This window comes from Lontra canadensis, unplaced genomic scaffold (genome assembly GCF_010015895.1).
Source record: "Lontra canadensis isolate GAN:19392208 unplaced genomic scaffold, GSC_riverotter_1.0 scaffold139, whole genome shotgun sequence".
In the NCBI taxonomy this organism is placed as follows: domain Eukaryota; kingdom Metazoa; phylum Chordata; class Mammalia; order Carnivora; family Mustelidae; genus Lontra; species Lontra canadensis.
In genome coordinates, this window is record NW_022631133.1 from 3,408,837 (window position 1) to 3,430,355 (window position 21,519).

The 21,519-nt window shown below is 36.2% G+C and overlaps 1 protein-coding gene across 5 annotated transcripts in view; it reads right to left on the reverse strand.

The window, feature by feature from the left end:
• Positions 1–21,519, reverse strand: part of MSR1 (macrophage scavenger receptor 1) — an 83,982-nt gene that overhangs the window by 44,242 nt on the left and 18,221 nt on the right. For all 5 annotated transcript variants that reach the window (XM_032843396.1, XM_032843394.1, XM_032843395.1 and 2 more), the window contains exons 4-6: positions 16,171–16,583; positions 10,848–11,034; positions 1,434–1,514 (exon numbers count right to left, since the gene is read on the reverse strand). In XM_032843396.1, the coding sequence (XP_032699287.1) occupies positions 1,434–1,514; positions 10,848–11,034; positions 16,171–16,583 (681 nt within the window). The remainder of the gene's footprint in view (positions 1–1,433; positions 1,515–10,847; positions 11,035–16,170; positions 16,584–21,519) is intronic.

Below are 21,519 nucleotides of genomic sequence, written 5' to 3' on the forward strand. Positions count from 1 at the left end.
TTTTACATATCCATAGTTCAGGAGCAGTTGCAGAAGCTGCTCCCAAGATGAAACTTTGTGCAGCAAATTGGCGCCTAGACTGAACTTCCGTGGTTGAGTTAGAAAGCTCTGACAACTGCAGTTGGTAATGGAGGGGTTGACAGATCTCTGACAGTATTAGCTCTGACAGCTGATGGAATGCTGGTTACTTCCCCTGCTATGACACGAGTGCACCATTGCTAGGATCTCCTGAGTGCTAGGCAAGTAGAAAGACTTTTCTGAATAAAGATTCTTACCTGGCAATATTTTCAAAGGCATACCAATAACCCACCTGATATACATATATATGCACACACACACACACACACACACACACACGATTATATATGTCATCTATAATCATATAAATAGATATGTAGATATTATGTCAAATAAATTAAAAATCTTTTTAAATGCGAACTATGTACTGGGTTTTTAAGCATAATATTGTCAAGGTCAGAGAGGTGTCAAATTTGAGTCTTTCATTTTTAAATACTATTTTTCTATATAAGCTGGGCTGGTCGATGTATTGACCAGAAAGAAGAACATTTTATATAACCAAAAGACAGACTAATAGGATGAAGTACATGGTATTTAGACATAGTTGTGGCAGCACGAACCATTCTAGTTACACTTAAGGCACGCAGTATACTCCCCACTTTGAAAGTGCATGTGGGTATTTGATTTCTAGCCAAGAATAACATGACAATCATGTTGTTGCTATTGTCTCCTCTATTTTGGGGAGAGCAAGGAAAGTTCATGCTCTTTCTCCTTTTCTGTCTTCTATTATCTTCTCTCAAAATATTGCTTTCAAGATTACAACATCAACTGAGGAAAATAATTTCAGACAATTTTGCTCTAAGTAAGATACAAAGAGTAGCTGACGGCAAAGGTCAAAGTCATCTGTATTCAGTCAATATTTACATTTAGACTTTGTGGGTTTAAGCAGATATAGTCCAGTTGAGGTCTATGTAAGGAATATAATCCAGTTTCCTTTGACACACGCACACACACACATATGTGTGCACCTGTGTGTGTGTGTGTGTGTCATGCACATATATTCAGTGTGAAAATGATCTTCATATTCTCCTTCTCATGTGACCTAAAGCTAGGGCTGCCATATACTGTGCACAATCAGTAACACGGACAGCACTCCCCCGACATATGAAAAAACCCCATGTGGTGGCTTTGGCTAAAGCATTTAACTTTCTTCAAAAAGCAAAAGTCAGTTACATTCGGTACATGATAATGCTTACGCCACTGGAAAACATTTACTATCCCCTTCGCACATGCACATACACACACACACATGCACTCCACAGGAGACAAATCAGATAGGGATTCCCCTACACGCGTATGTACATGTATATTACCCGGCCCCGGAGGATATGATGAAGTAGTTATTATTTCCATACCTACTGCACCTGGAATGCCTCGTGGACCACTTTCTCCAGCGGGACCTCTGTCTCCTTTTTCACCGGGAGGTCCAGGAGGACCTTTAAAAAATAAATGACAATTTCCTATCACAGTTTTAAAACAATGGTAAAATGCATATGTCATGTTTCAAGACCATTCTTTAAGTAAACCCAGTCTTCTGTTTGTTGTGCTGTAGCATAGAATGAGTAAGACTGACCCTCTTGAATGGAGGGTCACCAGAAATACACAACCTAGCTAGCTAGTACATACTTATGTGTGCCCAGCACTTATTTAGGTTCTTGGAACCCAGGAGCAGAGAAAAGACCTGGAGTCAATGATGCCATAAACTCACCTTAGTATTGGGTACATACTAGGCAAATTCCACTGTATGAACTTAGACGCTGTGTGGAACATGTGTGAGGATGTATAAACCATGTGTGATGCACACATAGTTGACAACCAAAAACCATGTTGTTGGAAATGACTAACTCACATCTCTGAGAGACACGCAGATCCATGGGAACAGCAATGGTTGAGATGCCTTTGAGAGACTAGGAACCATAATTTGAATGAGGAAGAAAATGAGATGAAAGAGAATTCTGAGGGGCGTCTGGGTGGCTCAGTAGGTTAAAGCCTCTGTCTTCAGCTCAGGTCATGATCCTAGGGGCCTGGGATAGAGCCCCACATCAGGCTCTCTGCTCAGCAGGGAGCCTGCTTCTCTCTCTCTCTCCGCCTGTCTCTCTGCCTACTTGTGGTCTCTGTCAAATAAATAAAATCTTAAAAAAAAAAAGAAAGAAAAGAAAGAAAGAGAATTCTGAGTAAGAGGCAGAGACTTGGGGAAAGATAGGAAGATGAAAATGAGTAAAAGAACACTTTTCAAATAAAAATGAACAACACGGGTTTGGATGGTGGGTCCTCTCATATACAGATTTTTTTTCCAATAAATATAATACAGTACTGCAAATATATTTTCTCTTGCTTATGATTTTATTAATAATATTTCTTTTTTCTAGCTTTATTTAAGAATATTTTGTATGTTAAATGTCCTACATACTGTATTCTTAACCATGTTAACCAATTATTACAGTTAAGGCTTCCAGGCAACAGTAAGCTATTAGTGAAGTGTGGGAGACTATACACTCATTTTTTAAAAAAAAAATATTTTATTTATTTATTTGTCAGAGAGATAGAGAGAGTACAGGCAGGCAGAGTGGCAGGTAGAGCAAGAGGGAGAAGCAGGCTCCCTGCGGAGCAAGGAGCCCGATGTGGGATTCGATCCTAGGACCCTGAGATCATGACCTGAGCTGAAGGCAGCCGCTTAACCCAATGAGCCACCCAGGCATCCCTATACACTCATTTTCAAGGGCACAAGGGATCAGCACCCCAATGCCTGCATCATTTACAACTAGAGTTGTATTAAGTAGAATCCCTAAATAGATACAGATATGATAAAATCAGTTGGAGAGGTTGCAGGGACAATTTTGACTACCTGGCCCCACAATTTCCCAAGTGTCCCCTGAGTACTAAATTTAATCAATACTGATTTAGTCGTTTGAATTTTTTGTGCCCAGCAAAATGGATATCTAGTGACCACCTCTTGAGAATGATGGCACTTTGGAATTTTTTTAAGATTTTTATTTATTTATTTGAGAGAACAAGCAAGAGAGAAAGCACGAGTGGGCTGAGGGGGAGAGGAAGAAGCAGACTTCCCGCTGAGCAGTGAGCCCAACACAGGCCTCTATTCCAGGACCCTGAGAGCATGACCTGAGCCATCCAGGCACCCCTGGCAGTTTGGAACTTAAAAGTTACCCTGCTAATATTCCCTCTTCCACAAGGAACTGCACAGGACAAGTATTAATCCCTTCCCTTCAAGCAGAACGATTTGCAATTTTCTTTTCAACTCCAAAAGGAAGAAATGAACTTGGCTATACCACAGAATAATAAACAGCAACGTTTTAAAAGAGGCATTTTCAGTCGCTGTGGTTTGGCCAAATGCATAGCCCAAATATGACGCACAACTCTCTTTAGCATCACTGGCTGGAGAGCACTTGCTTACACATTTTAATTAGGTGGGGGAATAAAATATCTGAAGAATTTGAAGAGAGGGCCATGTGAACAGATAAAGATTATCTCATGAAAAAGTGTATTCTGTTCATGTTCTAAGTCCTGTCCCTGCTTCTCTCCATTTTTCTGATCTGTTCCATTTTTCAATGTCCAACTTGGATTGTAGAACCTTCCTTCCCTGGTTACTCAATTTTTAACATATCATTATTATTCTCAATGGCACATTGCCCCTTTCTCTTCATATGCATCATGGGGCATTAATATTTTATTATACTTTCATTATAAAAGCAACTCTACTTATTACAGGAAATACAAAAGCCTAGAAAAAATATAATTCATAATTTGATCTTAAGAGACTAACCATTAACATTTATTTCTTTTGTGTGTATTTTTTATTTTGTTTGACTGCCTTTTTTTTTTTTTTTTTTTGGTAACATAATCACGTGCAAACAAATTCCCTGAAGCTATAGCTTCATGTTGGAGACATATATTTAGATGTTGCCCAAGAAAGGCCAGGGTTCTACATCAGGGAGGAGTTGCACCTCCACAACCATGAACATGGCTGCAGTTCATTCATCTCTACACAGGGACAAAGTTAAGGGCAAGCAGGACAGACAGACTCAATTTGCAGCTGGCATTTTGCTGAGCAAATTGAAAGGAAGCAAATCCACTCTTCCTTTGGGGGAAAGGGAAAAAAAGTGTACTAGGAGAGATTTTGATTTAGTAATTAGAGCTCTAAAGCAAGACACAGACATTCCAGGAAAAAGTAGAATGTGTAAGACAAGAAACAAGTCACTAACAGACTAGATTTCGGCTTTTAGCCTCTGTGGTTAAGAGTTTTCACCATTTATTCAGCCAGTAAGAGATGGAACTCTTTTAGAAACACTTCCATTTCAATTATTTTGCAGATAACTCTGTAGAGTAACTGCATACAGCTCTAACATTGGAGAATTAGTACAATCATAACAGATACATGGGTTATTTTATATAACTCCGAGTCAAAGCTCCCTCTCTGTATTTTTTTAAAGACTTTATTTATTTAAAAAAAAAAAGACTTTATTTATTCATTTGACAGACAGAGATCACAAGCAGGCAGAGAGGCAGACAGAGAGAGTAGGAAGCAGGCTCCCCTCTGAGCAGAGAGCCCGATGTGGGGCTCCACCTCAGGAACCCAGGATCATGACCTGACCTGAAAGCAGAGGCTTTAACCCACTGAGCCAGCCAGGCTCCACATGTATTTTATATAAAATACTGATACCAGGTTTCTGACTCCCAGAGTAAGAAAATCAGTTAGGCCTTAAAGAATTCTAACTAGGTGTGTTGGCTGTTACATTTGTATTGTTGTTTTATTCTTCATGTAACATTAATCTCACTTATTATGTTTTATTTTTATACATTGTTATATCTCTTCTCCTGAGTAGAAAATGTGGGAAGTATCTCAATAAATACTTTCAGTGTCTTTTACATATTTGGGTGAATAGAAGTGTCCAGAAAATACACCAGTTTTCTCTTAGCTTTGTGTATAGAACTTTTTTTTTTTTAAGATTTTATTCATTTACTTGACAGATAGCAATCACAAGTAGGCAGAAAGGCAGGCAGAGAGAGAGGGGGAAGCAGGCTCCCTGCCAAGCAGAGCCTGATGTGGGGCTTGATCCCAGGACTCTGGGATCACGACCTGAGCCGAAGGCAGAGGCTTTAACCTACTGAGCCACCCAGGCGCCCCTGTGTGTAGAACTTTTAAGAACATAGTCAACACAACACTATCACGCAACCTTCCAAAAGTGGTCTCTCCATCCCTGCTGTAGCTCACATCCTAATCATCCTGCACTTGGACTAGTCTAGAGATTTTTATCTGGTCTGAATGTATTGTGTCTATTTCACCCTCATATTTCCTTCAGTTCCAGCTTTTAAAAAAAAGTACCTCTATCAACTATATATAGAAATATAGCTATCTATTCTGCCATGTTATAGAAGGAAGAAGGAAGAACTTAAAAGTCAGGAGACTTGGTGTCTTTGCAGTCACCTTTGTTCTGAATTACTATCAATTCCTAAGAATTCACACCATTTTTCTTCAAATTTAATACCATTTAACTTCGAAGTTCCAGGGATAATTCGTAAATGCTGCAGCTGTAATTTGCCATGGACAACTTCCTCTATAAAACACACATACAAAATCCACTGCTTAGCTCCCTATGATTTTTTTTAAAGGAAAACTAAAATTTTTACATCGCCACAAAAAGAACAGATTTAGAATACTCAGTAACCATAAATATCAGAGATCAAAATTACACAGTTCACGAGAAAAGCAAACCCAGGCATATCCTAGCATTTAAAGTCCTCAGATGATACTAAAGAACTAATAATGTCTGCCTAAATTTCCAGAGCCATGCGTCTCTGTGTCCTATTCATTATGATTACACATTTTCTACTTTATTCTTAATCTTTCCTTGTCATCCTAGAAATCTACCACATCTTCTAAGCTATTGCTACTCATAGCTAGGCTATTATTACTTAAATGTGCCTCTTTCTTTCCTTTTAGTTTTCATGCATATTGACTTAGATATCTTTAATTTGGAAGAGGCCTTGAAGATTTCTTAGTCAAACACACATATAGGGGGGTCAGAGAGAGTAAGATCTTAAAGTCCAAAAGTCCAAGGTCTTAAAGCTAGTTGGATAAAACGGGAAATAGACCACTTCTTTACTGACCTTCTAGGCTATCCTATTCCCAGCTTAATGGACTTCATTCCTGGCATCTGTTTTTCCATTATTCCTGGGAAGAACTTTTCTATTACATAGTGGTTAAAGCCACAACCATTTTTTATTTTTAAAATCATGGAAATTGGTTGCATAAATCTCCAAATTTAAATTCTATCGATTGTTTCTTCTTCTTCTTCCTTGACATGAATATGTTTATGTCTGAATATAAATATGCTTTTAGATCCTGGCAAGAAAATTAGTTTAAAATTTCTTTTCAAAAAACATCACATTATCTTTTCTCACACTGAACCAAACTGTATTTTATTTCTCTTAACTCCTCTCCTCCAAATGTTCACCAACTTTGTTTCTTTAAATCATGCTATGTCTCACCCCCTACCAAACTACTTCACTATTGCAGTGATGAAATTCCATTTAATCCTTTAGACTCTATGACTACAATTACTTGAAAATGTGTTCAGATATTTTTGTCTCTTTTATCTTCATGATTACTTAGCAACTGTTAATATCAAAAGGGGGGACACAAAGATAGCATCTTTGTTGACAACCAACAAATGATAGGGCACTCATTAATTTGTACAATTTGGTTTTTTGGGGTTATAGTTTCATAAGTATTTATTAAAAATTTCTTTTATGCCTAGATGTGGTAGAGAATATAAAAAATAGCCCCTAATTTTAAGGAATGTATTAATTCCAAGAAGAGCCAACACTGCTTTAGAAGACAATGTAAGGTACTTTTTGAGATGACTATCATGTGACGATTTCTCTGATGAAAAAATAACTATGTTTAGTATAAAGGAAGATACAGATGTCAGGAAGAGTGTTACTCTGATGGAACTAGAGAAAGCTTCACATATCAGATGGACATTGAAATGAGAGATACGGTATTTTCAGACGGAAATAGAAGGTAAGATATTTAAGGGAAGGCAAAGGCATAAAGCAGGATATAAAATGTACTGGGTATGTTAGAATCACAGTTAAATCATTGGAAGTACTTGGTATCAAAAAGGGAAGAGGGAGGGAATCTGGTATTCAAAAGTGGTTGAAAGACACTTTATAGAAGACCCTGAGTGCCACAGAGAGAAATGTATAAGGAGGAAGTGGTAGGCTTATAATCTAGGGTTTCTCTTCAGAAAGACTGCGTTTTAACAATAGTGTAGACAGGATTACAGTCTGAAAAGAAAGAAATGAGGAAGGAAATGCTTGGGAGACTATTTCAATAGTCTGGTAGAGTGGTGGTAAAAAAAAGTCTACACAAGAAAATAAAGAAGCAACCAGAGGATAGAGGATATAGAACCTAAGAACTGATGGCAGTTTCAGAAGAAAGAATAAAAACAAAATTGCTATGCTGGAAATCTGGAAAAATGACACTGTCATTACAAAGTATGACTCAGTAAGAAGGAAGTGCTAGTTTCACTTATTTATTCAATACATATGTATTTGCTCATCCACTGTACAGCAGGGCCCTCTAATGGGTGCTGGGTGGGGAGAGATTGACAAGAGACACGAAATTCAACTTCACAGAACTCACATGCTATTAGGGGAAATGAATGCTAAACAAACAAGCCAATGTGTATATTCAACAACTTCATGAGTGGCAAGTACTGTGAGGAAGTTAAAGCAAATGATGACACAGAGGGATGGGGAGGGGAAAAAATGACCTCCAAAAAGGTGTTTTTGAGTGGATCCAAGAAGGAGTGGAGTTCTAAGAGAAGAACATTTTGAGAGAGTGGGAGTCTAGAGCACATAAGGACAGCAAGAAGTGAAACTAATACTTCCTCCTTCGTTACTTACACTTTTAAGTAGCACTTTCATTTTTCCAGATTTCCAAGCCAGACAGAAGGAGTGCCAGAGGGGAAATGGGAAAATGAGGGCTGATAAGTAGATGAGTTCCAGACCAAGTAAGAATTTAGATTTATTCCAAGTCGATGGGAAGAATATCGAAGGGGCTCAAGCATGAGAGTTAAACATCTACTAACTTTTTAAAATACTACTCTCTTGCTCTACATAATACAGAATGAATTAGAAGTCGAATCAGGAAGAACTGAGAAGTTGATGTAGTGCATCAGACAAGCATAGTTGCTTGAATTAGTGTAGGAGCAGACAAGATAGCGAGAAGTGGTTTTATTTAAATAATGTTTGCAAGAAGAGTTAACAGGACTCCTAGATGGAGGGAAGTGGCAGAAAGACATCAGTAACAGCTTCCGAGATCTTGGAGTGTGTAAGTAGCTGGATAATGATATGGCTGATAAGGCCTGGGAAGCAACAGATCTGGAGAACTGGATGGGGTAGGATGCTCAAGAAACAAGGGTTTGGTTTTAGATTTCTAAAATTTTGGATATTAATTTGAAATCCGAAGTGGAGCTGGTCTAACTGTTAAAGGGAATGCTGGTTAATTCACTTTTTTCTTTGTCATCTGCTGGTTAATTCACTTTTTTCTTTGTCATCTGTGTTAATATAATAATTAAAGAATGCATGCAATGCATTCCATGTAAGTAAGCTATAAAGCACAATAAAACAGAGAATACCCTGTGATGTCACAAATCAAGAAATAGATCTCTATTTAGGTGCTCCCCAACCGCATTCATCTTCTTCCTTTTCAGAGTTAAACATAAACCTGAATCTTGTGTTTCTTCACTGGCTTTCCTGCACTTTACAAGCCAGCATTCTTATTACATATGTATGCATCTATAAATCCACATTATTTTCTTTTGCTAAATTGTAAGCATTTGAAATAAAACAGTACTATATATAGTTTTCTGGGACTTGCTTTACATTTTTAACAAACAATTGGTGTTACTTTACACTTCCATAAACACTTGGGTATTAGACTTAAAGGATTTTTTTCCCCTAAATTAGTGTTATATGACAAAAATCTCATGGATTTCTGTTTATTACTCATACAATAAATGTATTAAAATTATAAATCAGAGTTAACAGACATGGAAGCTGGAATAAGAGGATCTAACATGAATTTAATTAGAATGACAGAAGAAAGGACAGAGAGGGCTATGACAAGAAGCAATAGTCAGAGACTGAAGCTGGTAACTCTCCCAAATTTAATGCTGGATTTAAATCCATAAATATAAGAACTAAAAATAAATGTAAAATGAATAAATTATCGATATAAAAACACAACTAGTGAAATTGCTGGTAATAAAGACAAGGAGGATGACAAGCAGATTGGCAGTCATTTTTAAAACAGCAAGGAAAGCCAAGAGCCAGGGATATATCCTCAAAATATGGATCGAAATAACCAGAATAGGTGTCAACCTAAGAAATATGGATGCAAAAAAAAAAAAAAGAAAGAAAGAAAGAAATATGGATGCAGTTGAACAATTTTAAAGATCAAGGACAAAATAGAGAAAATGGAATCAAAAGGTCTCACCTTTTAGACTTTCACTAAATGAACCTCTAAAAGATATACTTTAGGAAAAATGAAAATAATCCCAGACGTGATGTCTGAGGCACATTTAGAAGAAGGGAAAATTGCAAACTCATGTGCAAATTTTAATGTTGTCTATATAATGTAAGAAAAATAATACTGACTGAATTCCTGCTTTAAAAAAAAAAACTACATAAAATAGGAATAAAGTATACTCAAAAATAGCAGAAAAGAGGAAGGGGCCATCAGACAAAGTTTTTAAAGTTCCCTGTGTATTTAGGATCAAGGTGAAGATATCGATCAACGTTAGACTTTGTTAAGATCAAGTTCAAGGACAACCACCAACCAAACAGAAATAGATTAGAAAGTCTCCAAAAATTTTGGTGCCTTTGGTGGTAAGAAAAATTCAATGAGAAAAATCTCAATCCATCTGAAAGTAGACAAGAAAGGAAAGCAAACAGAGCATATAACTGGACAAAAACTGTACAAAATAAGATGGTAGAAATAAGTACAGTGAAAAGAAATGATTAGGTTGCACATTTTTAAAAAAGTGTTCTTGGGATGCCTGGCTGGCTCAGTTGGTAGAGCCTATGACTCATGATCTCAGGGTTATGAGTTTGAGCCCCTATTGGGTATAGAGACGACTTACGAATAAAATCTTTTAAAAAAGGTTCTTTATGTAAAAGAAACCCAAAGCAAAGTAAAATATGAGAAAATATTTAAGATGTAAATAAAAGCTAGAGTAAAAATATATATGGTGTGTATATTAATTTAAAAGTCGGTAAGATTCAATTTACTATGGTTTACCAAAAGCAACCAAAGTAGAAATTGACAAACTTATTGTTATTTTGTTATTTTACAGAGTTCAAAGAGCTTTCTAATTTATAATACAGTCAGGTAAGAAGTAAAAAAGACTCTGGAGGTTTTGAAAAACAGAATTAACAAGATTGATTTGTGGACAGGTAGAGAATTTGGTGCCTTATAGAAAACTCATATTCATCTTCATTAATATGGGATAGTTTGAACAATGATTCATTAGACCTGAAAGACATTTTTTTTTATCACTTTCAATTAAAGAATATTAAGATACTGTTATCTCACTGTGTCTTGATATTTACTTTCTCTGGACATCTGTAGTAAACATACGCTTAAAAACTATTTTGCACCATAGGATTTCAAACACCAAATCTCTGCATATAACAGTGTATTTTAATATATTCTTTTCTGGAGAAATGAGAAAATATTTTACCTTGAATTAAAGTGATATTTTTCAATGTCTGAGAGTGTTCCCAATCTTTCAGTCTGAGATCATTAGTGATGTTATTCAGTACTTTAACTTCTCCTTTTATTTCCTCTTCCAAATTCACTTGTTTTTCTTTCATAGACATAATTTCTGCTGATGCATTATACACACGCTCTTCTAATCTACTCATGTCCTGTGAAATATAAGCAAGTGTCCACAAATCTGTAAGGTTAAGAAGCCCTGAAAGCCAGGTACTTTTTTCTTTTAAATTATCACAGAACATTATGGAATAAGAATATGGAAATTAGAGAACTATCTTAAAGTACTGATTTTTGGTTTTGGAGCATGTTCTCTTTGAACTGAATGGCTGAATTATTGCACCTTCTGTCCCCATAAAATCAGTTGAATATACCCAAGGTACTCTTTGGTTCCCAAACATATAGATGTCAAAATGCTAAAAATGACACAAAAATCTTGTATAATTTTTAATTTAGCAGAAGTGAAATTTCTTTGCACTGTACTTAGAATAGCTACATATTCCAATTCTGTGAATTTGGTAGAATTTGTATATTAAAATGTTTTATAGCAATAATAAACTTTAACATCATAATTCTCATAGTTTTTCACATTTAGTAAAATCTCAACTAGAATTTTAACAATCTCTTACTTCCAATTTTTTTTTTAGATTTTATATATTTATTTGAGAGAGAGAGAGAGCACAAGCAGGGGAAGAGGCTGAGGCACAGGGAGAAGCAGACTCCCCACTGAGCAGGGAGCCTGATGGGGGGGCCAATCCCAGGACCCTGGGATTATGACCTGAGCTGAAGGCAGATGCTTAACTCACTGAACCGCCCAGGTGTCCCTCTTACTTTTAATTTTTATTATATCTGTGAGGTTTCATTCCTATTTTATATTTTCAAATACATATATATTTTGTGTATATTTATATACATACATACATACATAGATTGTGAATAGGAGAGATCATATCGCGTTCTAGAACATGCTTTCATTTGTCACTTAATAATATACTAAGGATACTTACCTCTGAAAGTATTTAGAGACTGTCTTATTTTCAATAATTTAGTAGAATTATATTAATGTATTTTTGCATAATTTAAGATTGCTAGAGATCAAGTTTTGAGCTGCGTATTTTTTATTTTTACATCTTTAAGCAACGCTGCAATGAACAACATTTTATATATGTATATACTTACATACTTGTACAAGTGCTTCCATAGGACAGCTTCTGGGAAGTAGAGCCGATCAGAGGAACTAAATGTTAAACTCTCTGTTCAGTACTGCCGTGGTGGCCCCAAATATATGTCACTATTTTTTCAATCTTACTAATCACGTAACATTGCCTACTTTTGCACCCAAATGCCGGGTACCTTCAACATCCTTCAGTTTGCAGAGTTAAGAGTAAATACATAATGAATCATTCTACTTACTCTGCTTTTCAAATTAGGATGAGGTTATGTACAGAGTCCTAATAAAGCTTTCAACAATGTTTGTCTTTATTTTCCTTTCAAGATTTTGCCTTGGTTTTCCTTTGGGTGTTGGGCTGTTTCTGATGTAGCAAACCTTCTCATCCATTCTGGTGACATTTTCTGTCTCTTTATTCTACTTTTATCGCATCCTCTGTCTTCGTGGTATGCTCTATACTTTTTCTAAGGACATCTCTGCTTACCTGCTGATGTGTTCTCATTGCCCCCTGGCACAGAGAAATAAGCAAGGGGTATATTGCTCCCTAAACCAGGTACAAAGAGAAAATTACACTTGCCTTGACTGGACTAGACAAGCTGAAGTGTGGGGTGGGAGGGTCAAGGCAGTCAAGGGTGCAAAGCCTTTGAAAGGAAATGAAAGATAACCTAGATTGGTCTCTTTGGTGGCCCTACACTGAAGTATAGAAGCTTATCGGTTTTCACTGCTCTAACTATGCCCCCCCCCTCCCCCAACAAACCCTATTCTTTGTCTCTACTCTCTTTCTCTTCCTTTCCTGACTATTTGGCATTTCCCATATCATATGGTGTAAGTCATGATCATGGAAAGTGGGCATGCAGTCAATAATTCTGTGATAATGTATGGGCATGGGTGGGGACTACACATTTTGTGGTATTGAGTAATGTATAGAACTGTCAAGTCACTACTGTATACCTGAAACTCATGTAACATTTAAAATAAATACAATTTTGAGATGCCCAAGGGGCTCAGTGGGTTAAGCATCTGCCTTCAGCTCAGGTCCAGTCCCGCATCGGGGCTCCTGGCTCAGCAGGGAGCCTGTTTCTCCCTCTGCCTGCCATTCCCCTCTCTTGTGCCCTACCACACAAGAGAGGGGATTTATTTATAAATAATTTAAATTATAATTATTTATAAATTTATTTATTTATAAATAAATAAAACCTTTAATAAAAATAATTACAATTTGGAAAAACACTTTTAAAGCTTGGATGTGAGCATGGATGCTTGGAAAGCAGAGCAACATGAAAAATACGCTCACTTCACTTGGGGGGCTCCAGATAGTCACAGAGCAGAGGGCAGGGGGCTGGCAGTTGATTTTGCTACCAAAAAACCAGGACTTGCCCATGTTTTTCATACATAAAGCTGAAGCTGCCTTTTTGTTCCCTTTTTTGAAAGCTGCCTATGGTGTTCGTATTAGCCAGATTTCACTTGAAATCATTTTTACTGGGAAGAGGGAAAGTGCATTTTATTATTTTTTTAAAAGCCTATTCAGCACGCATATACACCTTCCATACTGTACCATCAGTGGCCCCGCTGGAAACTGGCATTTAATTTTGCATTCTTACAGTTCTTTCTATCAACAATGGACATGATGAATTCCCACCTCTCTCTTTTCTTTTGCGCTAGCGTACTTTTTTCCCTCAAGCTGACGTTTGTTCTTGATGAGCATCATGCTGGTATCACTCATAAGTCTTTCCTTCAAGCAGCACTTACTGATTCAGGCATTCATTTAATTTACTTATTCCTGCATTGGGCTAAAGATTCGAAGATGAATACAATTGTTTAAGCAGTGGGGATGAGAGTCTGAAATTGTTTTCAATGAACACATGTGTGCACACATACACACATCCATATATATACACTAGCCCTGACCCAGTTTCTAAATCTCTACAAGTGATTACTGCTTGAGGCGGGGGCGGGGGATAGCTTTGGAAGTCCCTCCATTCCCTCTACCTTCATTTCTTTTCTTTCTTTCTTTTTTCAGTTGCACAAATTGATTTGTCATAAGATTCTACCTTCATTTCTAATGCCAAGACCCCCTCAAAAAATAAGTGTGATCTATCTGAACTCAAAGAGTTCACTGATCACTACATTTTGATTGTTACCAGTAATTATCACTTCAAATACATTCAAGATTTCTACTCTCTTCCAGTCTCCAATTTGGTTTCAACTCTTGATGTGAGTTCATAGAAATCCTATAGTCTCTACTGAAATCTGGGACATTAGCAATACCAAATACTATCTTGTCTGTCCATGTGGTCCATCTTCTTTCTCTTCGCCCTGTTTCACTGCTCTTCTGCTTTTACATAAGGTAATATTTCTTCTCCTGTCCTCTTTCCCTCCAGCTTAATCAGTTATGACTCTCATAACTGAAATTTTATTTGTCTCCCATATTCTTCTGTCCTGTAGACAGTTAACTACCTTGTGACTCTCTCTACCCTTCCATAGCCTAAGTCCTTGATACTTTTTTAAGATTTTATTTACTTACTTACTTAATTAATTTATTTGAAAGAGAGAGAGAGTGTGAGCACAAGCAGGGGAAGGGGCAGGCAGAAGGAGGGGGAGGAGGCTTCCCACTGAGCAGGGAGCCCAAAGTGGGGCTCAATCCAAGGACCCCAGGATCATGATCTGAGCCAAAGGCAGACGCCCAACTGACTGAGCCACCCAGCTGCCCCAGAGTCCTTGATATTTCAACAGTAACTGATATACTTAGATGCTTATTAACAGTGTGAGAAACACAGTCAGATTTTGGAAGAGGTGACATGGACTATCAAGGCTGGGGTTAGCCATGCCATTGTCTTCTGACGTCTTAAAACCAGGATCACATGAAATTCAAAAGTCCTGAGTGATGGTACTTTGTAAAGAAAGATGTAAACTATTCCTTTTGTAACCGGTTTTGTCTGTTCCCTAGTCCATAATTTAGTTGGTTTTTCATCTGATGTTATGACTTTAGAGGTTTGCTGTTCCTCGGTAAGTGACAGCCATTTTTAAGAAACCACTACTTTTAATACTGTCTCTATACAGAAAACAACTTCATTAATCAAAAATGGGTCTATTCAAATAAAATCTTCTACCAAGATGCCAACGTTGTTTAGCTAATGGTGGAAACTTTATAGGCTTCACATTAATTACAATCTTAGCTCTTAGATATTTGATAATACAAAGATTACTTTTTCAGAACAGTAGTTCAATTTTAGTCATATGCTTATTTTTCATGGAATGGAACAATTATAATTATTTAGCAACCAAAAAACCCCACAATTTTGAAATAAGGGGCTTGCTTTTTAGTTTCTTTCTCATCAATACAAAGCAATTTGGTAGGCTGGCCACAGGACAGTCTATAACAGAGGTGAGAAAATTATGATCTGTGGGCTGAAGTTTGTTTTTGTAAACAAAGATTTACTGGATCCCAGCTCCCCTCCTGTGTCTACATACTGTCTCTGGCTGCTTGTGTACTACAATAGCACAGCTGAATAGTCACAGGGGAGACCTTACAGTCCCCAAAGACTAAACTTCCACATCTGGCCCTTTACAGTGAAAGTTTTGCTGACAAGCTGGTCTAAACATGGCTTACTCTCTTATCTTGTATATTTGGCCCTATGATAAAAATTAAATGTTGCCAAGTATTATTCAAAATTTAACTCTTTATTTATAGTTATCTTTACACACACACAAAAAAATAACACTTATGTCTACTTCTTGGGAATGACAAACTATTTACAAATGTAGAGTATGTGCTATTCATGTAAATGAGGTTTCCATTTCTTTAATGATGAAGAAATTTAGGTCTAAGATAATCTAAAAATTATAATTGGCTTAGACAGTCTCAAGTACAAGATTTACAGAATTAAAATAGCTTAAGAGAGTCTATATCCAATGTAAAAATAGCCCTCATTTTGTTGGGAACCTGGAGAAGACAGTAGGTAAATTCACGTACAACCTTCTGGTAAGATTGCCAGAGAAATCAGGGTAAGTCAGATGATGTTGAAATGGGGTTTGCAAATTTTGTTTGCTTGAAATATCTAAGGAGATAGGATCTAGATGGATTCAATCCCAGCATGTGACGTTCTAATAAAAAAGCTCTTACCTCTTGCTGTTTAAGTGTACTGTCTTGGACTTTGCCATTCAGTGTTTCAATATTGAGCTGCAAATCAAGCAATGTGGTATTCAGACTTATTAATGACTTGGAGATTTCATCTATCACGTTTCCGTGTCTCTGAACTGAGGAAACCAAGGTACTCAGCTGGAGAAGAACTTCATTAAATCTCTGATCAGTCACCAGACTAAAATTTTGGAAACGTTCTGAATCTATGAGATTGGCTTCTGTATCTGAAATATATTGGATTCTGTTCTCCATGTTGTTAATTTGTTCCATAACAGCTTCTCGAAATCTCATCTCATCTTCACTGTTATTTCCTTTTCCTGTGAGACTTTGAGATATTTCGTTTGCATTCATTGGGCCAACTGTGCAATTCTGCATTTCCCTCTTCAGGAGCTGTGCTGTATATTTAAGTGAAAATAAACAGAGTCATGGCCTGTATCCTCTAATGCATACACCACTCCATTCTGTATTATTCCATTCCATTCTAACATTTTGAATGCTATCCTAAACTGGGTATTTACTTTAAATATACAATGTGTGAACCACACTACACATATTGTTGAAAGGAAGACAGCCAGCCTCCTTGTCCTACTTTACATCAGAATTTATTCCAGGATCAAGTCATTCTTTCTGAATTGCTGCTTATATGCATCTTCTGGGCCGCTGCATTTGGCTCTGACAGTGAGATTATGAAGTGCATTGTATCCTACTCCTCAGGTCTGTTTGGATAAAATGAGATAATGCTTAACACAGTATCTGAAGCAAGCATGTTGAATACATTAGCTGTTATGAAGATAAATGATGTGACAGAAACAATACGTAGTAAAAATCGAAGTATTAGTGTTATCCACTGTATGAATAAACTGTTGGCTCATCTTCCTCATCCAGTCACTTAAGTTGGCAGAGAATTGTCATTTTCAGTTTATGTGGGACTATTTATTATTGGTGGGACAAGAAATTGAGCAAATAATTTTCTCACTTTAAAAAATACTATTTTTATAAGATTCCTCCTTACCTATTATAAAATACATATTCATAACAGAAAACTTTTAAAAGATAGGTAATAAAGAAAAATAACTTACTCATAATCTCACCATCCTGAGTTAAATGCTAATATTTCGATGTATGTATATAAAATCTGTCTCTTTTTTCACTAGCATATTATTATTACAAAAATAATTTTAATACCTACATTGTATTATCTGTATGGATCTACCAAATTTAACAAAACTCCTACACTTAATTTGCTCTATTTTTACTAATATAGCCAATGCTTTGAGAAAAAAATCTTTTAAGTAATTATTTCCTAAACAAACAAACAAAAATCTATTAAATTGTATTTGGGGGATATACAGAGTTGCCAATATATATGTCCAAATGAGCACACGTTCTCTAAACAAGGTAAATAGAGAACGTTTAGCCTTCTAGAAAAGATCTAGAGTGGTATGTCTGGAGTTACGAATCATGAAAAGCATAAGCTCTGCAGATAAAAATAATACATAATTACATGCAACAAAAAAATGTTAAGTACCATTTTATCACTAAACAGTGATAGTTAAGATTGTTTTTCCTATTTCCCTCTATTTCTATCTATATTATTATTTTATCTACATATAGTTTTTTATTCATTTATTTTGAATGCATAAGATTTTTCACATTGACCATTATCGAGCAATAAAAAGAGTAACTATATATGCTTTAAAAATATATCTACATAAACAGCTATACCTGATACATCAGTTTTCTTAATAAAAAGGATATGGCAATAGTATCAGCCTTATGGATTTTTGAGAATTAAGTGAAATAACACATAAAAGATAATTAGTTCCACCCCAAGCTCAAGATTACCTATTATATAAATGAGAGGCTGGTATTTACTCAGGAATAAACTGCCTGATGCTATTTTTTTTTATTACTGTATAATGTATTTTTTGTTTCAGGGGTACAGGTCTGTGATTCATCATCTTACACAACACCCAGCCCTCACCACAACACACACCCTCCCCAGTGTCCATCACCCCGCCACCCCATCCCACCCATCCTCTCCTCCAGCAACCCTCAGTTTGTTTCCTAAGATTAAAAGCATCTTATGGTTTATCTCCGTCTCTGGTTTCGTCTTGTTTCATTTTTCCCTCCCTTCCCTTGTGATCCTCTGTCTTATTTCTCAAATTCCTCATATCAGTGAGATCGTATGATAATTGTCTTTCTCTGATTGACTTATTTTGCTTAGCATAATGCCCTCTAGTTGCATCCACATCATTGCAAATGGCAAGATTTGGGGTTTTTTGATGGCTGCATAGTATTCCATATATATATATACATATATATATATATATACACATATATATATATATGTATATATATATATATATATAAAACATCTTTTTTATCCATTCATCTGTTGATGGGAATTTAGGCTCTTTCCATAGTTTGGCTATTGTGGACATTACTGCTATAAACACTGGGGTGCACGTGCCCCTTTGGATCATTACGTTTGTATCTTTAGGGTAAATACCCAGTAGCGCGATTGCTGGGTCATAGGGTGGCTCTATTTTCAACTTTTTGAAGAACCTCCATACTGTTTTCCAGAGTGACTGCACCAGACAAGTTGCCTAACTCCATTCCTCAATTACTAGCTAGGGTACTCTGGGAAAGTTCGCTTCTTAAGTTCCTCAAAGATGGAAAAGTAGTAACTGTTTCCAACAGTGGTTTTGAGGATGCATGAGGTAAGGCATATAAATCTCATAGCACACACCTGGCCCTTAGGACAATTATGTTCAAACTAAAGTGCTTTCTCCATGAAAGATATCTTAGATCAGTTACGGTCTTCACCATCTTTACTTAAAGAAGCTGGTTGATGATGGTTGCTATTATAGTTATTATTATATTAGGAAGAAGTACGAAATGATATATGCAATTAAATCCCAATTTTATTTATTTATTTATTTATTTTTAAAGATTTATTTATTTAGTATTTGACAGACAGAGATCACAAGTAGACAGAGAGGCAGGCAGAGAGAGAGGAAGGGAAGCAAGCTCCCGGTTGAGCAGAGAGCCCGTTGTGGGGCTCGATCCCAGGACCCTGGGATTATGACCTGAGCTGAAGGCAGAGGCTTTAATCCACTGAGCCACCTAGGTGCCCCTAAATCCCAATTTTAAAAAGCCAAATTATATCATGTTTTCCTAGTGAGATTCTTTAAAATTAGCTTATTGGAGTAAAATGTTTGACAACATTTTTATATGATCCAGAGTGTGTAGTGTCTTACACTTCTTAATTTATTAAGGAAGTAGACAAAAACACATTTTAGTTAGATCTCATCACATTTATTATCTTCAGTGTGGGGAGCAAGTTCTGGACTTAGAACCTCATTCAGGCACTTAATTCTATGATTTATTTATTAAGCACCTACCACGTATAGAGCACTGCTTGAGGAATTCTGGGGATGTAAAACTGGGAATGGATTTTGACTCTAATAGGAACCCAAACTAACAATTTTTACAAAACTATTTCAAAGATGTCCCTTAAAAATGTTCCTTTCATGATGATTATTGCCTTTTCTAAGTAGCAGTTAAAAAATCCAGGTTCTAGGGGCACCTGGGTGGCTCAGTGGGTTAAGCCTCTGCCTTCAGCTCAGGTCATAATCTCAGGGTTCTGGGATTGAGCCCCACATTGGGCTCTCTGCTCAGCAGGGAGCCTGCTTCCTCCTCGCTCTCTGCCTGCCTCTCTACCTACTTGTGATCTCTATCTGTCAAATAAATAAATAAAATCTTTAAAAAAAAAATCCAGGTTCTAAAGTGGAACGGCCTGGTTTAGCAACTCTTGTTCTTTCCTTTTTAATCTGTGATCTCAGGCAAATTATTCTGTCAGTGCTTCTACTTACTATATGATAGATACTAACAGTCAGTGTTCAAATAATTAAATGAGCGAATATATGTAAAGTGTTTATACTGTTTACTGGCATATGATAAGCATTTGATAGCTTTTAGCTTTTTTGTTACTAATATTTTAGATTCAAATTCTGTGACTTATGTTTCTGTATGCACAATATTTGAAAATATTGATGGGAAACTAATACTGTTTAATAAAAAAAAACTGGGGGGAGGTTGGGCGTTGCGATGACCACTGTAGTTTCTGCACATTATTTTACTAAGCATAGTGATCTAATTGCTCAAACCATGTAATTTTTCTTTCTCTGGAAATGATTTCTATTTCACATGGATAAAGCAAATCTTTTTCACAGTATGGAAAGGGAAGACTTGAAATGACAAAATATCACGTTGACCAAAGGTTTCTATCTGACATGGACCTCAACATAAAGTTGACAAATAGACTATGTTTTTGCTTACAGATTTACAAACACAACAGTGCTTGTTTTCCCAAATCCTATATAAAAACTAATCCTAACTTTTCAAAAAACTGTTTAACTCTGTATCATAAATCTAGGTAAAGAATGAGAGACTTCAGACCTTCAAATGTTCATTTCTTTCATTAAGATGGCATTTTGTGACTTTTCTATTTCACATTTGAAGGAGACAAACTTTTATGGCTTGCGCAAACCCCCAGGGAGAAGAGTGGTATTTGATTTCACAGATCTACATTTACTCCTTCATGTTGCTAATATCTTCTCCTGCCAAAAATTTGTATTATTTTGATCTAAAGAATCTTCAGTATTTCAGCAACAATTACATATGCATTAATCTTAGATTGTATTTTATTGCCAGAGACGTTATGTTGTAGTACGATAGGGATCTAGGAGTTTCATTAAGAAATGATAGCGTATGGAGCAGCCTTCATCATTAAGAAGTATCTTTCATCATATAAGACACTTTAAATTTAAATAGAGTCTTTGTGCACAAAATTTTATTTCATCTATCAATTCATATTTGCCAAAACAGAGTAATTTCTATCTTTTAGAGATACAGTTTGTCTTTATTTATAATTTTTTATATCAAATAGAGATATGTATTGCATTTATTTTTTTTTGGTTTTGGAAAATATTCTGATTCGTAACTTAATTAAAGTTGAAAACGGATTGTCAATTGTTTATTCAAGTGTGACAGAAACAGTGAGATCTATTCCAAGTTGTGGTGAATTTGAGTGCTAATGTGAACGTATAAGATTTGAACATTTTTAACTTCTTGTCAGTCTTAGTAGGTGGCTGCTATAGTTTTAGGGAACCAAATACTTTCTTTCTCTTTCTTTCATTCTCTCATTCTTTTTTCTAACAAAACTACTTTGGAGCAGTCATTTCAACCCAAAATGAATGTGGAAACTTGGTAGTATTTTCTAATAGCCCCCAAATTTTGAACTTGCTTAAAACCCTAAATTCTTTC